General features: G+C 41.1%; 1 protein-coding gene across 1 annotated transcript; it reads right to left on the bottom strand.

The window, feature by feature from the left end:
• Window positions 1-1,717: 1,717 nt before the first annotated feature.
• LOC128986444 (ankyrin-3) lies at window positions 1,718-18,334 on the bottom strand. The gene is made up of 13 exons (XM_054406819.1): window positions 18,258-18,334; window positions 17,700-17,884; window positions 16,469-16,629; window positions 15,893-16,005; window positions 15,278-15,357; window positions 14,676-14,735; window positions 14,194-14,354; window positions 12,779-12,970; window positions 7,730-7,805; window positions 6,990-7,229; window positions 5,341-5,464; window positions 4,489-4,823; window positions 1,718-4,020 (listed from the first exon to the last, which is right to left on the bottom strand). Exons 1-13 carry the CDS (start codon window positions 18,328-18,330, stop codon window positions 3,715-3,717), a joined length of 2,106 nt encoding a protein of 701 aa, XP_054262794.1. The 5' UTR covers window positions 18,331-18,334; the 3' UTR covers window positions 1,718-3,714.
• Window positions 18,335-18,393: the final 59 nt, after the last annotated feature.

Here is an 18,393-nt window from a genome sequence, read left to right as displayed (position 1 = left end):
TGAGTGTTCGATTGCTTACTCATTGGCTAGTACCGGCCATCCAGCTGGGTCGACCAATGGGAATTTTGTATCAGAAACGGTTGAATTGTACCACTTAGTTCAAGTTAGCGATCGACAGATTATGCTGTTGAAGCATTTATCATGCCACACTGAAAGGACAACTTCATGCCGACTACAGAATTTCATGTCTCCACAAAATATCACTGTAGGAAAAACTATGAGAAAATAACACTTCAGTAGCTATACACTCTGTAATGGGCTTATTCTAATCAGCCGGAGTTAAACAAGTGCAAAACCTCATGCAAGCTTGGTGCAAAATACAACAAAATGTTTAAATGCCTGTGTATTTTACATTACATAAGTTAAGCCAGATATAAAAAAGAAATAAAAGTGGGAGTATAAATACTAATATAGGGTGGGGCAGGGAAATATCCCTACTTTTAAGATGGTACTGTGAGTGAAGCTTTTGTTTTGGGAATTTCTAAAAATATCACTATCAGTAGTAGATATGGCTTGTTCGAGTGACCAATGTGCTTTTGCACTCGAGATGTATTTTTTCAAAAATCTGTCTATTGTTGCTGTGCAGCTACCATTGGCTGTCGGGTTGTCGGGTGGCCTGTTGCAAAGCTGTTACAATTTGGTGTGGGTGAATTACTTTCGTGTATGTGGTGGTGTATTGCGAAGGATATTTGGAGCTCAAAAAACGGTCCGGAGTCCTGAAAACATTGACCTTGTCAGAAGATCGATTTTGCAGTCTCCTCATAGTTCTCCTTGTAAGCATGCATTCGCGCTGGCATTGTCTAATCGTACTGTGCCTCGTATTCTCCATGAGGACCTACACCTCCATCTATACAAGAGGGTAGTTGCTCATGAATTCACACAAAGGGACTGGCAACAACGAATGCAGGCATATGAAATCTTTAATTGCGGGACTACCTCATGCTGCTCGGGGTTTGTTTAGTGACGAGGCACACTTCCATATTCCTGGAGCGGGTAAATAAGCAGAATGTGCTCTATTGGAGTGATGCTAAGCCTAGGGTAGTTCAAGGGAAGACCCTAGATGCCTTGAAGGATGCAATTCACCTTGAATGTTGCCTCTTTCCACAACACATGGTTCACAAAGTTATTATGAACTCCAGAACCAGAATACAGTAATGCATTTAAGATTAGGGACACCACTTGCAGGATATGATGTTTAAAACCAAGTAAAGTTATATTAAAATAAACTCCCAGATAAAACTTTTTTAATCTCAATAAAAAGTTTAGCTCTAACATTTTTGGTTGTCTTTTAATTTACCTTTAAAATTAGGGATACTTCCCTGCCCCACCCTGTATTATTCATTGAGATTATTGTTCTGGTACAACTTTTTTAGTTAAGTACTGCTCTGATTGTTTGCTCTGGGTCCGGCTCTGTCCAAAGCCGGTTCTATTCTACTATGTTCTAGGAACTTAATCTGGCTAGTGTCTACAGTAGGGATGTCTACTTCAGATACCAGGTCAATGACAAAATCCCACCACAACAGCTTGATGTGGAATAACAAAGCGCCAGATATGCCAATAACCTGTGCTATTGTGGCTAAAGTAAATCCTAGTTAATCCTCTCAAGATGACCATTGTCAGAGCAGTCATCACTGTTAGTTGTGACCATCAAAGCCTTATTTTTTTCTGTTATGCCGCAGTTTTTACAATAAGGTACAGTAAAAGCAAACAATAAGAATGGCACTGCTTTATTATTAATATCAACTTTAACATGAACAACAGTTTTAAGATTTATTCACACATTCATATATTACATAGCTAATCTATATGCAAAAAGTAGTCCAGTGAAAATATAATTGACATCATTAGTAATAGGCCTATGTAAACAGACTGCTCGATTTGTCGTCTGCTGATCAAGTAGCAATATAGGTACAGCATTCATTGAGTTAGTAGACATGGTGAAAATTAGGTGAAAAAGATGCATCGGTGTTTGTAACAAAACATAAAATGTAATATTACACCTGAGGACTGAAATTAGTTCTAGTCTTCCTTCATAGTGAAATAACTGCATACATGATTGGAATTGTATTTATTAAAACTACCAGGTAAACATTTTATACAGGAGTTGACACTTTATTATCTCTTCTCTGCTTTTTCACTCTTTTTTTGTGGTACCCTATGTACATTTTTATGAGTTTACAAAGGACAGTAAACAAATTCCAACCAACGCATTTAAAATAAATCCCAAGCACTTACTTATGTACCTACCTACAATTTGTCTAGTATTGACCAGATAGATCTAATGAGCGTTATAGTTTATAATATTGATCTACTTAGGCTGGTCATTTCAAATTATTTCATAAATTAAAAACATACTAATTTTCCATTACAGAGAATCATGTGTTTCAGATATGATCAACAGCAACTAAATTTACAACCATAACTTTCACAATTTCTATCACAATTAATTTGAACATAAATAGTCTAGTACTATAACCACATTATCTAACACAGATGACAATCCTAAAGTAAATTAACAGTTAATCAGGGTGTATACCTACTATAGGCCATTACAGTGCTATAACATTACGTAAAATATATGTATAAAAACAACAGAACATTAACCATACAGCCTCGGGCTGTTTACACTCGACTACTTTTTGCATTTCGAGACCCAACATCACAACAAGTTTTCAAACACTTTACGAACAATGTTAAAAAATATTTGACACACAACACTCTTTGCGCAAGATAACAACTTGTATCATATAGGCACGGCAGATAACTCCCTACGAAAGACAGACCGATTATTCCGACATGGACAGTAATATAATTGAATTACCTAAAAACATTTTCACAGCCAGTAACAACATATTAAATTCAATTTTCCAAACAAAGAGAGTTTCCAGTAAGGAACTAGTGAACAGTAGGCTCTCCAGACACACCACTCTCATAATCATTGCTTCAGGTAAATAACAATAACTGACCCACCTACTATAAACAGGTCCAGTTTAAGTCCATAGTATGTGATGTGTTGATTGTGAAATGTTTAAGTTGTAGTGTTCAACTGACTTTTCTATTTAGAAATCAGACTAGCATGATAATCTCAGAGGACCAAACTAGATACTATGTTTCCTTGATATATTTCGTCATATTTTAAATTCAAACTGTTGTTTTAGCCTGTCGGCAGGTATAAATAGGCTATATTCACCCTAAAACATAACTATCTACGGTTTTCCAACAACAAAAACGTCATTTATGAGTTGCAGGGTAACTGTGTGGTTAAAATAGTCGCCTGGTAATCCAAAAGTTGCCGGTTCGATCCTCAGAAATGTAAGTAGCTTTGTTGGTTCAAAACTGGATATAGCTGTCCTTAATCTTTGGACTTTAAATTAATGGTCATGGATAAGAAACAGCTTGTCTTTGTCAGTAACAAAGCTACACAGATCATCTCACTCTATTCTACACTGATCCTTCATAATATACAGCTTAAAATGTGTACCAAAGTGTCCATTGCTGTCTCATGAATTTAATTGAATTGAAAATTTAGAAATAAATGTCCATGTTTGTTGCAACAATCGGTATTTTTGAGAGCCATTGTTCACCAGTGTCCACATCTATCTATATATACATCACCGATCCACCGATATTCAGCGGACGGTAGCCATAAAAAATCAGGTAACTTAGAAAGCTGATGTACAAAGCGTTTACGTTACATCGAACGTATCTTGACGTTTACGGGTCAAAGTTGAGAATATAATCTTTGAGAGAGTTGGGCAGCGGTAGTTTACTGACTAACAAGCCGGGCTTTCGATCCATGCTACGGTAAATCACCAGGCGTGAGATCTGTTTGAGCGTGCGTGGACGCGAGTGCAGGTCCTTGATAAGGGTGAAGAGCGCAGTCGCACGCACGGGTATAACACCAGCCTCTTGCGCCCGCAGCAGTGAACCCAGCGTGGAGTATACTTGGCGATGACTCATGCTCAGGTAGTAAAGGTAGATGAGAGAGGCGAACCTCAACTCTGAGTCATTCATGTACTCCTGTACAACATAATACATAATACTGACAAGTAATACATTTAGCTTAGATATTGGAAAAGGATTCATATCTAAGGACTTAAGGGCTACCTTATTAAAATACAATACAGTTGATAAGAACTAAGAATGGACACATTCGACCAGTGGATGCAAAGAAAAGCCCAACAACTTAGGGAAAATTATGACTTTAACAGGATTAATCTTTTAAGTCAGTAAGTGAGTTTTATATCCTTCCTAATATTCGGGACTGGATTTTTCCTGGCTAAACGAGATCAGCATCGTAATTTGTAATCACAGCACAATTGCTGACGGTTGGAACAGAACGAGAAAACAGTGAACACACAGAAATTAATGTAATCTTGCCCAAAGATTAGAAATATATTTTTCTGAAATTAAAACCAGCACATTCTGTCAGCTCCATTCAGCTACAACTTTCACATTAGGGTGAAATGTCTAGTTCAATACGCTTACCTGTTTCTGAGCCACCATCATGACGTAGTGGAACAGCACCGGATGGTTGGTGCCAGACGCTCGGTAGAAGGCAGATGCCGCGGGGGAAGTCTCGTATTTCCCCACCTGTATCGGCACCGCCTGGTCCGGATTGGCCCCGTACTGTAGGAAGGTGAGTGTGAGGTTATACACGTGATGCAGCTCCGTGGGCTGACGTGACGACTGCACCATGTCTAGCAGTGCCTCTAGTATGTGATGGGTTCGTTGTGAGATGCGGATGTTTGTGTCCAGTCCGTGCTGCAGCAGCATCACCAATAGGCTTCGGATAAACTCCATGTTCTGGTCGGCGTCTCGTCCTAACACAATATTTTGTCAACATCATTTCACAACACAGGTCTTTGTGCTCTATCTTCAACCTTATTATACATATTTAATTTTAAGTTGAATAAATGGACATTTCTTTCCTCAGACTGTTCCCTTCCCAATCATGAAATTTTCATTTTTGTAGGGGGGAAAATGCAATCTGTTAACTATATTAACCATTGAATAATTTGATATCATTTGTCAAAAAAGCCTTCAATGTATTTAGTTTGGTTACAAAAATTACCTTAGTGTGAAAAAAGTACCGGTATAATAATTTGATGGATGGACTTTAATGCCATCATAATATTATCATATTATTATACATTAGATTCTTAATACAGCCACTTACAAACTTTATACTATTTTTTATAATATACCTGTATGGCGGAACTCTTGCAAACTAATGTTTGGTAGTACTACATTTAAAAGGTTGGAGGACAGAAATTACTGAGTCATGTTGAACTGAAACTATGCTTTAAAATGATAAAGAAGCACTGAAGCAGTTATTACCTAAAGCCATGGTTTCGCTGGCTGAAAACAGCAGGACATGTAATGGAGTGAGATTGCTACGAGACGTACAGTTGGGGTTGGCTCCATGCTTCAGTAGTATCTTGACACAATTGAGATAACAGACCTGCAAAACACAGAAAATACAGTAGGCTGGTGCACAAGCTTTGCTCAGAAATTACTTGTAATATAAAGTATAATTTCAGGATAGAATCAGGAATAGAGATCACATAAGAAAAGTTGACAGCTTAGGAGATACGGTAGAAAATTATGGTTTGGACAAGTGAGAAGAATGCAAGGTAAGATAGTTCTTAGGAAAATAAGAGTTGAAGGTGAAAGAGGGAAGGAGATCAAGACTTAGAAGAGACAGAGAGTATGAAGATGTAGGAAGAGGAACTGTTGAGAGACACCTGAAACAATACACAGGTTAGGAACACTAAAGTGGGAAGGAACAAAACGGTGGCTCAAGCTAGACAAGCTCACGTTTCATTTTGTTTTTTGTTTTCTTTTTGCATATTGTTCAGACTACTTCTAAAGTTCTTGTGTGGCTATCCTATGTGATTTTCCAGCTTTAGCTGGGTTTGTTTTATGTACTGATCATAATGGAAAATGTAAGCAATAATCCCTCAATCACCATAAATGTACTTCAAACAAAGAGTATTGAACTTGCTTTAACATTTAAGAACAGTAGTGATAATTGATATTGAGCTACTCGTCATGAATTTAAATGTGTAAAAGAAACTTAAATTTTAAAGTTTTATCATTCTATGTTAACCCTCGAGATATATGGCCCAAAACAAGGAAATGGAGAAAAAGGCATAATTGAGAGATAAGGAATATGTATAATGATTATGATGTTGTAGCACACGTGAAAGCAAGGAGAATAAGGTGGGCAGGACACGCACTACGGAGAGAACGGGGTTCACTATTAAAAGAAGCAAGCATAGGAAAGCCAGAAGGGAAACGACCAATAGGATGGCCCAAGAAGAGATGGTGGGATGGTGTCTCCAAGGACGTCAGAAAAGTGGGGGCAGCAGTGGAAGAGGCAGAAGATAGAGAGAGATGGAGAGCAGTTGTTGGTGCAGCCAAATCCTGCCTTGGGCATATATGGCCATGGGAGTGAGTGAGTGACACATAAAAAATCCCTTGCCACCACAGCATAAAAAGACCACCAGCTCGAGGGTTAATTGCATTATTCATCTTAATTTTATTAAATCCAAAATTTGCTATCAACACGGTGTTATAAAAGGTTTTTACAATAGTGCGAGAGAAGTTTTGCAAACAATGTTTACAATATTTTTACATGAGGCATAACAAACAGGAAGGTGTTGGAAAGACTGTCTTCCCAAGTCATATTTAATATTTAACTAATGTGCCGGACCTTTTCCATGAATTCACTACCAATAGTTTTTAGAGCAATAGATTTTTAGCAATAGAAGTGGTAGTGAATTACACTTTGGTTAGGTCAGGTTAGGTTAGTTTAGAGTAAGAAAAACAAAAACCTAACCTAACCTCCCCACATTCCACTAGTAGTAGTAAATTAACGGAAAAGGCCCAATGTGCCAACTCATATGCTCATGTGAACTTCATTTAACTTATTTAAAAAATGATTTTGAGTAAATGAAAACATTTTAAGTGTGTTGTCTGTTTACCTTCATAGTGTGCGTGAAGTGGTGCAGGGGGTCTTTGTTGATGAGAGGGACCAGGCACACCATCAGTGGAACAGAGCCATCCCTCCCTACGATGTTGGGGTCACCTCCGGCCTGCAGCAACATGTTGAGCATCTCGTAGCGGAACTCCCAGTCCCGCACGTGTCGCAACACACAGGCCAGCGCACTGTTGCCGTGCTGGTTGATGGAGGGGGATGCACCATTGCGAAGCAAATAGCGAGCCTGAAAAATAAATAATGCAAGTGAGTTTATATGTTGAATATAGTTTAAGTGCTCAGCTCTCATCAGAGACCGGTTGGAAGTGTACCTAATGGCTGGGGTGTGATGTCTAAATGAAATGTTAGCCGAGTGGTTAAGGTGATCACAATAAAAAGGTCACAGGAAACAACACACACACACACAAGGTCACAGGTGAAAAATTATGCTTAAATTAATATTTTGGCTCAAGAATAGTCAAAGAGTACATAGTAAGTTTACTTTCCTCGACAGGTTGATTTGAGTATTACTTTTAAATACTCTGACGTCTTAGGTTACCCGATACCCTCCTCTGGAGGTGTCGGGCTATCAAGAGCCAACAATAATTTACAAAGGAAATAATATAGTACCTACTAAAATGTCCAAACAGTTTCAGCTGTATTAGAATAAGAAAATTAAATATTAAACTTTTAGATAACTATGAAGCAGTAATTAAAATGGTTTATATTGTATTGCTCAATACTTACTATGTGCAAGACATCCCATTTGTTCCAAGGCTGGATATCTGAGTCATAAGGATATCTAGCTTCTTCCAGAGCGTACCTAAAAAACAGTCAAAAGCAAAAATCATTCACTGAAAAAAGATTTTAACAGATTATATTGCTAATGGAAAAATAATATCTCAAGGTAAAGCTCGCCTAGATATTTACCATAAAATAAATTTGAAAATGATTATATTTTTCATGCCTTTACATCCAAGAATGTTGGACTCTAGCTCAGCACAATTTTACACAATGGAAGTCAGGACGGTTGATCAACTCCCGCAGTCCAGAGTCCAGCAGCAACTTGCATGTGTTGAGTGTCCTGGTCATACAGTGACACGGTTGTATACAAAGATTGTGGAAGCCTACCTGACAATGAGACCTTGTAGAGGAGTGTTGCCGAGGGAGTCAGGACGGTTGATCAACTCCCGCAGTCCAGAGTCCAGCAGCAACTTGCATGTGTTGAGTGTCCTGGTCATACAGTGACACGGTTGTATACAAAGATTGTGGAAGCCTACCTGACAATGAGACCGTGTAGAGGAGTGTTGCCGAGGGAGTCAGGACGGTTGATCAACTCCCGCAGCCCAGAGTCTAGCAGCAACTTGCATGTGTTGAGTGTCCTGGTCATACAGTGACACGGTTGTATACAAAGATTGTGGAAGCCTACCTGACAATGAGACCGTGTAGAGGAGTGTTGCCGAGGGAGTCAGGACGGTTGATCAACTCCCGCAGTCCAGAGTCCAGCAGCAACTTGCATGTGTTGAGTGTCCTGGTCATACAGTGACACGGTTGTATACAAAGATTGTGGAAGCCTACCTGACAATGAGACCTTGTAGAGGAGTATTGCCGAGGGAGTCAGGACGGTTAATCAACTCCCGCAGTCCAGAGTCTAGCAGCAACTTGCATGTGTTGAGAGTGTCCTGGTCATACAGTGACACGGTTGTATACAAAGATTGTGGAAGCCTACCTGACAATGAGACCGTGTAGAGGAGTGTTGCTGAGGGAGTCAGGACGGTTGATCAACTCCCGCAGTCCAGAGTCCAGCAGCAACTTGCATGTGTTGAGTGTCCTGGTCATACAGTGACACGGTTGTATACAAAGATTGTGGAAGCCTACCTGACAATGAGACCTTGTAGAGGAGTATTGCCGAGGGAGTCAGGACGGTTGATCAACTCCCGCAGTCCAGAGTCTAGCAGCAACTTGCATGTGTTGAGAGTGTCCTGGTCATACAGTGACACGGTTGTATACAAAGATTGTGGAAGCCTACCTGACAATGAGACCGCGTAGAGGAGTGTTGCTGAGGGAGTCAGGACGGTTGATCAACTCTCGCAGTCCAGAGTCCAGCAGCAACTTGCATGTGTTGAGAGTGTCCTGGTCATACAGTGACACGGTTGTATACAAAGATTGTGGAAGCCTACCTGACAATGAGACCGTGTAGAGGAGTGTTGCCGAGGGAGTCAGTACGGTTGATCAACTCCCGCAGCCCGGAGTCCAGCAGCAACTTGCATGTGTTGAGAGTGTCCTGGTCATACAGTGACACAGTTGTATACAAAGATTGTGGAAGCCTACCTGACAATGAGACCGTGTAGAGGAGTGTTGCTGAGGGAGTCAGGACGGTTGATCAACTCCCGCAGTCCAGAGTCCAGCAGCAACTTGCATGTGTTGAGTGTCCTGGTCATACAGTGACACGGTTGTATACAAAGATTGTGGAAGCCTACCTGACAATGAGACCGTGTAGAGGAGTGTTGCTGAGGGAGTCAGGACGGTTGATCAACTCCCGCAGTCCAGAGTCCAGCAGCAACTTGCATGTGTTGAGTGTCCTGGTCATACAGTGACACGGTTGTATACAAAGATTGTGGAAGCCTACCTGACAATGAGACCTTGTAGAGGAGTATTGCCGAGGGAGTCAGGACGGTTAATCAACTCCCGCAGTCCAGAGTCTAGCAGCAACTTGCATGTGTTGAGAGTGTCCTGGTCATACAGTGACACGGTTGTATACAAAGATTGTGGAAGCCTACCTGACAATGAGACCGTGTAGAGGAGTGTTGCTGAGGGAGTCAGGACGGTTGATCAACTCCCGCAGTCCAGAGTCCAGCAGCAACTTGCATGTGTTGAGTGTCCTGGTCATACAGTGACACGGTTGTATACAAAGATTGTGGAAGCCTACCTGACAATGAGACCTTGTAGAGGAGTATTGCCGAGGGAGTCAGGACGGTTGATCAACTCCCGCAGTCCAGAGTCTAGCAGCAACTTGCATGTGTTGAGAGTGTCCTGGTCATACAGTGACACGGTTGTATACAAAGATTGTGGAAGCCTACCTGACAATGAGACCGTGTAGAGGAGTGTTGCTGAGGGAGTCAGGACGGTTGATCAACTCCCGCAGTCCAGAGTCCAGCAGCAACTTGCATGTGTTGAGAGTGTCCTGGTCATACAGTGACACGGTTGTATACAAAGATTGTGGAAGCCTACCTGACAATAAGACCGTGTAGAGGAGTGTTGCCGAGGGAGTCAGTACGGTTGATCAACTCCCGCAGCCCGGAGTCCAGCAGCAACTTGCATGTGTTGAGAGTGTCCTGGTCATACAGTGACACGGTTGTATACAAAGATTGTGGAAGCCTACCTGACAATGAGACCGTGTAGAGGAGTGTTGCTGAGGGAGTCAGGACGGTTGATCAACTCCCGCAGTCCAGAGTCCAGCAGCAACTTGCATGTGTTGAGAGTGTCCTGGTCATACAGTGATACGGTTGTATACAAAGATTGTGGAAGCCTACCTGACAATGAGACCATGTAGAGGAGTGTTGCCGAGGGAGTCAGGACGGTTGATCAACTCCCGCAGTCCAGAGTCCAGCAGCAACTTGCATGTGTTGAGTGTCCTGATCATACAGTGACACGGTTGTATACAAAGATTGTGGAAGCCTACCTGACAATGAGACCGTGTAGAGGAGTGTTGCCGAGGGAGTCAGGTCGGTTGATCAACTTCCGCAACCCAGAGTCCAGCAGCAACTTGCATATGTTTAGAATGTCCTGGTCATACAGTGACACGGTTGTATACAAAGATTGTGGAAGCTTACCTGACAATGAGACCGTGTAGAGGAGTGTTGCCGAGGGAGTCAGGACGGTTGATCAACTTCCGCAACCCAGAGTCCAGCAGCAACTTGCATATGTTTAGAGTGTCCTGGTCATACAGTGACACGGTTGTATACAATGATTGTGGAAGCCTACCTGACAATGAAACCGTGTAGAGGAGTGTTGCCAAGGGAGTCAGGACGGTTGATCAACTCCCGCAACCCAGAGTCCAGCAGCAACTTACATGTGTTGAAAGTGTCCTGGTCATACAGTGACACGGTTGTATACAATGATTGTGAAAACCTACCTGACAATGAGACCGTGTAGAGGAGTGTTGCCAAGGGAGTCAGGACGGTTGATCAACTCCCGCAGTCCAGAGTCCAGCAGCAACTTGCATGTGTTTAGAGTGTCTTGGTCATACATGGACACGGTTGTATACAATGATTGTGGAAGCCTACCTAACAATGAGACCGTGTAGAGGAGTGTTGCTGAGGGAGTCAGGACGGTTGATCAACTCCCGCAGTCCAGAGTCCAGCAGCAACTTGCATGTGTTTAGAGTGTCTTGGTCATACATGGACACGGTTGTATACAATGATTGTGGAAGCCTACCTAACAATGAGACCGTGTAGAGGAGTGTTGCCAAGGGAGTCAGGACGGTTGATCAACTCCCGCAGTCCAGAGTCCAGCAGCAACTTACATGTGTTGAAAGTGTCCTGGTCATACAGTGACACGGTTGTATACAATGATTGTGAAAACCTACCTGACAATGAGACCGTGTAGAGGAGTGTTGCCAAGGGAGTCAGGACGGTTGATCAACTCCCGCAGTCCAGAGTCCAGCAGCAATTTGCATGTGTTTAGAGTGTCTTGGTCATACATGGACACGGTTGTATACAATGATTGTGGAAGCCTACCTAACAATGAGACCGTGTAGAGGAGTGTTGCTGAGGGAGTCAGGACGGTTGATCAACTCCCGCAGTCCAGAGTCCAGCAGCAACTTGCATGTGTTTAGAGTGTCTTGGTCATACATGGACACGGTTGTATACAATGATTGTGGAAGCCTACCTAACAATGAGACCGTGTAGAGGAGTGTTGCCAAGGGAGTCAGGACGGTTGATCAACTCCTGCAACCCAGAGTCCAGCAGCAACTTGCATATGTTTAGAGTGTCCTGGTCATACAGTGACACGGTTGTATACAAAGATTGTGGAAGCCTACCTAACAATGAGACCGTGTAGAGGAGTGTTGCTGAGGGAGTCAGGACGGTTGATCAACTCCCGCAGTCCAGAGTCCAGCAGCAACTTGCATGTGTTTAGAGTGTCTTGGTCATACATGGACACGGTTGTATACAATGATTGTGGAAGCCTACCTAACAATGAGACCGTGTAGAGGAGTGTTGCCAAGGGAGTCAGGACGGTTGATCAACTCCCGCAACCCAGAGTCCAGCAGCAACTTACATGTGTTGAAAGTGTCCTGGTCATACAGTGACACGGTTGTATACAATGATTGTGAAAACCTACCTGACAATGAGACCGTGTAGAGGAGTGTTGCCAAGGGAGTCAGGACGGTTGATCAACTCCCGCAGTCCAGAGTCCAGCAGCAACTTGCATGTGTTTAGAGTGTCTTGGTCATACATGGACACGGTTGTATACAATGATTGTGGAAGCCTACCTAACAATGAGACCGTGTAGAGGAGTGTTGCTGAGGGAGTCAGGACGGTTGATCAACTCCCGCAGTCCAGAGTCCAGCAGCAACTTGCATGTGTTTAGAGTGTCTTGGTCATACATGGACACGGTTGTATACAATGATTGTGGAAGCCTACCTAACAATGAGACCGTGTAGAGGAGTGTTGCCAAGGGAGTCAGGACGGTTGATCAACTCCTGCAACCCAGAGTCCAGCAGCAACTTGCATATGTTTAGAGTGTCCTGGTCATACAGTGACACGGTTGTATACAAAGATTGTGGAAGCCTACCTGACAATGAGACCGTGTAGAGGAGTGTTGCCGAGGGAGTCAGGACGGTTGATCAACTCCCGCAGTCCAGAGTCCAGCAGCAACTTGCATGTGTTGAGAGTGTCCTCTGTACTCTTGCGTCCCAGGAGGAACACAAGATGAAGCAAGGTTAGCTGCTCAGTCTGTGTACACACGTTGATGTCCGCCCCACTCCTACAACGAATACTTCTGGTGAATCTACAGCTTTAATCATCTACAATCCTAGTCACTATTGATACAACTAGACATTCAATTCCCATGTTAAAGGTATCACAGTTTGTAGAAACAAAATGAACGCAGTTAAATTTTGCCAACAGAATGCGTTGGCTGCTTTTAGCCAAGTCAAAGTGATAAAACCACTTATATCATCTTTTATTTACATAAACAAAGTAGAAAATACAATTTTATACAGTAACTAGCTGACCCGGCGAACTTCGTATCGCCTAAGTTATAGGTTTCCCCTAAGACAGACCGATGGAAAGAAAGTACTGTTACGTTTAATTTTCAAGATGATCTCGTTCGCATCACTCAATCACGTCCTGGTTGAAGTTCGTTCGCTACACTCACTCACCTTTGGGTTGGAGCTCGTTCGCTACGCTCACTCACCTTTAGGTTGGAGCTCGTTCGCTGCGCTCACTTGCCTTCAGGTTAGCTCGTTCGCTACGCTCACTCGCCTCCAGGTTGAAGTTCGTTCGCTACGCTCACTCACCTTTTGGTTGCAAATTAGCTGTTGTCATAAATGTAAAAGAAATAATAGTGCTGCACCCTGTTGGTAATCCTTGTAACTTTAATGCTATTGAACATCATGGAACAGAACCAACTTGTTTAATTGAAACAGCTGTTAAGATTCATTAATTCCATTTCTCATAAGGTTAACATGGGAAACTCCAGAGCCACTGGGGCGGAGCCCTTTTAAGAATTTCGAAACGGGAAATAGTTTACGTCCGATTTGCATACCTACAGAATTTACACACCAAATTTCATAACGATCGGTGAAGTCGTTCCGGAGGAGTTTGCAGACAAACACTGTGACACGAGAATTTTATATATTAGATTGATTCATTCAACAATTCAACTATGATCATTTTTAATAAAGAATTTACTTCAGCTGGCTTTAAACAGTATATATTGAATGTCTACTTCAGTATCCAAAAGTAATGATACGAAGTGATACCAGCTGCTGATGAAGGAGGTAAATAAATAATAATCTGATGGAATTATATTACACTATGAGACAGTACATCATGAAAATTATACAATACTTTTAAACCATCCAATCAGATATTGTGTTTGTAGAATGTTTCATATAAATTGGTGATCACAGTCTTTAACACATGGTCTATCTTGCTGCAAAATGCTGTGAAATACCAAAACACATTGGATCAACTAGTACTTACGATATAAGCAACTCAAGGAACTTTGCGGGTTGCAGCGCCGCCTGGTGGATGGGGTAGTACTCGTCGTAACACTGGTTGATCTCATCAGACCTCTCTGACACGAGGTACTTGACACAGTTCCAGGCGCCTCTCTCACAAGCAATGTGCAGTAGCGGCCGCTTCTTTGGCAAATAGAAACTTAAAATTCTTTGAGAAATAATAACTTTACATTAAATACAGTAGAACCTTGATAATCGTACCCGTGTTGGTAAGAAAAATAACAAAAAATTGTACAGTACACAATCATAACTGCTGCTTAAGTATACAAAGTCAACTAACATATTATTAAATCAGATTACGAGTAGACAACAAAAGAAGATTTGGATAAACGATATTGACCAAAGACTGCTCTCAGAGTGTACTAATTAATGATTTTTCCCAGGTACTAAATATTAAACACTGCTAAAAAATAAAATCACGAATCAGAGGCTGATGACAGTTACCTGATGCCATGGAAGCCAGTGGTCTTCTGTCTGTTGCATTAACAGCTCCAGTATATCCACCTAAACAAAACAAAATAGTTTTTCATTGTACTTCTAGGTGGGGTAAAAGATTATCTACATTAAACTCGGAGCTAAAGGAATTATTAATTGATTTCATTTACTTTATTTTTTTCCACCTTATGTCGAAATAAAAACCAAAAAAAACTAGTTTATGGTGAGTACACATAACATTAAGGATAAGAGAAAAGCAGCAAAACAAGCACCTCTCACAACAAGTATTCAAAGCACCTTTACCTTTTAAGGAATCCGGATTCTGTCAACTTCCATCTAAATCCAGCGTTTATTTTAGGAGGATCTTCATAGTTCACAGAGTGACTCAAGAGTGATAAATGTCACACCTATATTTTCAAGATATTTTCAACCTATGCAGGAATCTACTTGTGATTAACAATCCTATCTTCTCAACCGCTGCCACTATGTTTTATTAGTGTTGTTCATTATCGTAAGCCACTATTTTACGTTGGTTTTACAATGATTTGTTTTACACACATAGAATAAATAACAAATTGCTATTGATTGTGTAGGTTGTAGCTAGTATCTACCTGGTCTCCATCAATGGCATAGCAGATAGCACTCTGCAGCTTGTCACTCGATCTGTCCGCAGTAGAGTCATCGTCTATACCTGCAATTAGTTGAACAAGCGTTAGCAAACAAGCAAAGCCAATATCTGCAGATGGGGGAGCTGGTCTAGTGGTTAGAGTGTGAGTCTTTGGTCACTGAGGTCCCGGGTTAAAATTACGCCAAATCACCAATGGATTTTATCTAAGTGATGATGCCGCAAACCTTAAGTCTAGTCTGAAATAATGTAAAAAACAATCCCGGGCTCGTGCCTAGCCTATTAGGACAAAAAAAAAAAACATCAGTAGATGAGCTGTTTAGTAGATTAGTACAAGATATGATAGCAAAGAGAAAACAGTAAATCCTAGTAATCCATAGAAGAAAGAGGATAATCCTAATACATTAAAAGAAGGTGATATCGTAGGACCGTGAAGACTCTCATTAATCTATATAGCGATGGAGGGTAAAGGAAGCTCAAAGTGAACATAAATGCTTCAAATTTCCAACCATCAGGTTCGGTGACTTAGCTGTATGTCTGACTTAAGCAAAGTCTGTATTAATGAGGGTTACACAAAGTTTATTCGATGAATTATGCTTACAATGTTTGCCCCTCTCTTCGCAGTTCTGGTTGTGAGGTCCCGGCCAACACATACGAGCCTCAACATCCACACGGGCTCCATGCTTGAGCAGAAGCTCTACGCAGTCTTCGTGGCTATGAAAAACAAATTAACAATTAAACAAATGAAATCTATTTCATTTCAATTGTTATTATATATTAGCAAAATGGAATACTACAAGCTCAATTTCTTGTCTATCTTTAAATAAAGGTTTTGTGAAATGTGGTAAATCTATCACCTAATTACATGTATGGGTTCTTCAGGGTAAACCCGTGTCATATAAGTAAGGAAACTTGAGCTCTTGCTTTGATCATGTCACAGATGGCCATATTAATCAATCGGTCCCAGGTCCAGGTCTTACCATGAGTCCTACGGTAATAGCTTATTACCTATATGGGAAATTCGCAAAAAGCAAATTGAACTTGTCACAATCAATCAAATAAGACTGTAATTGAACAATTAAATGTGTAAATTAAATTGAACAGTAAATCGTCTTGGAAGGTTAATATGTGTATACAGTACGTGTTGTGTACAGTAAGTGCATTAACCTCCACTTACCCACGGAGACATGCAATGTGCAGAGGGAATGAGCAAGCTCCTCTGTTAAGGTCAGGGTTGCGGGAAAGGATCCATCGCAGCATGTCCAGGTTGTTGATGGCAACCACCTTCTGCAGCAAGTTGTAGCCCTCCTCATTGTGTACCACAAGAATGTTCTCGCTCTGCAACCAACGCATAGTATATACACGGATACAACTATTTCAGGAGATTATGTTAATCCTAGTGCTTGTATTCCGAGTAACAGAAACGCTTCACTTTTCCAAGAGCTAAAGTAATTATGTTTCCAAGTCCTCACATTCCCAGCAGTTCACGGTCATAGCTAGAAGCACATTTGTTATAAATTCTTCCTGGATTAGGCTAGTTTTTTTTTAGGTCGCTAATGTATATTTGCGGTTTTCATACAACAACCGTGTGAACATTGACAAAGCACTTTCATAAATGTGTTGGCCTCAACTTGGTGAGCCATATTCAGGGCAACTTGACTTTTACACAGTTGCCATGGATCGAAACACTGTTGAATGAAAGTGTTTGGTCAATTTTGACACTGTCCTAGACTAAAGACTACATACATATTTTTCACCATGCTAGAGGATGGTTTGACATTCCCATGCCACTAAATTTAGCGGCTGGCAGATATAACCTGCCTCTCACTTGTGGCCCAGACTGTATCTGCTTGGAAAAGTTTAGCTATGACTAACCGCTAGAAATTGTATTGTTCCTTTATTTTTAGAAGTTTTAAGTTTTTATTTTTTTTAGTTATAATGCATTTAAGTATATGAGCTCTCCTGACTTGCAATTATGTTTGGTAGGAATTATAAGTAGGTCCCGGTACTTAGAAATAAATTATACAACTTATTCAATTTAAAACTTAGAGTAAAGACACAGTTATGCAAAGTAGCCTAAAGCAGAATTTTTCTGAAGGACAAGCATCTGTCTACCACACAATATGACTGTTTAAAAAGATTTATTCTCACTACAATTTTGCCAATTACACTGTTATGTGTGTTCAATACATCTCAAGATGTGTTTATGAAATTGTTGGTAGTCTACTTCTGTTTCGAAGGTATACGCTTAAGCTATACCTTTTCACAACATTGTTATCATAAATTTGGCCAGGTTAGTTAGTGTTTTTGTCATGCTCTAACATTGCGGCCAAAATCTAAACAGCCAATGAATTCAACTTTTCACTGGTCAAGAATTTAATTTCAAATCAAAAAGCTGCATTTCTAACCTTAGGTATCTGAGAAAGTAAACCGTCCAGTCGCTGAGTGGTTACGCGTGGATTGGCGCGCAAAGCGTCAAACACTGTGCGTACTCGTGTCCTAGTTGCGTCTGAACAACCTCGGTGGTTTCCGGCAGTCAGCAGCGCACTCCCAGACTGGAAGAAGTGGCTGACGGTTCCTCCCATCCTTGCATCTAGCAACATTACAACATAGGGCTATCACCATCCGCCTTCACATCCTAGGTTCTAGGCTCTATTATTACACATTACTTCAGCCTAGTTATAGCAACCCAAGCTCTGTGCTCCCCATTAGACCAGCTTGCTCCTATTAAACATTACACCTATCTATCTAGACTAGCTGTAGAATCTTTTTGTTCAAATCGAATATAAGCTGCTCACAAAGTGCTGTCAAAATTTTATCTTATAGGTCTGACAATTTTACTTCACGTAAGATTAAAGACGCTGTAGGCTAGGCCTAGTTGGATAATTTTAACTTTTTTTATTTTGATATTTTTTAAAAATCTCTGTTGTTTAATATCACAAACAATGAATCGTAATCACTCTCACCATGAGTACAGGACATCAGAACACTTGGAGGTCGTAAACACACAGTCCCCCCACCACCTACATTATTACCCATCTTGCCTTGTCTATAGTTGCTGTAACACTACTGTAACGACACTGTTGTCGAGTTTATGTCACT

Source organism: Macrosteles quadrilineatus, unplaced genomic scaffold (genome assembly GCF_028750875.1).
Source record: "Macrosteles quadrilineatus isolate MER2022 unplaced genomic scaffold, UCM_ALF_1.0 Scaffold_2__2_contigs__length_208266976, whole genome shotgun sequence".
Classification (NCBI taxonomy): domain Eukaryota; kingdom Metazoa; phylum Arthropoda; class Insecta; order Hemiptera; family Cicadellidae; genus Macrosteles; species Macrosteles quadrilineatus.
This window is presented reverse-complemented; position numbering and strand designations above follow the sequence as displayed.

Bases quoted from the DNA above. Each gene is read 5' to 3' on its own strand.
- LOC128986444 (XM_054406819.1), bottom strand. From the start codon at position 18,330: ATGGGTAATAATGTAGGTGGTGGGGGGACTGTGTGTTTACGACCTCCA. The intron at 15,358-15,892 runs GTAAGCATAATT...AACTAATTGCAG, and splicing joins CGAAGAGAGGGGCAAACATT to GTATAGACGATGACTCTACT. The intron at 14,736-15,277 runs GTAGATACTAGC...TGTTTTGTTTAG, and splicing joins ATGCCATTGATGGAGACCAG to GTGGATATACTGGAGCTGTT.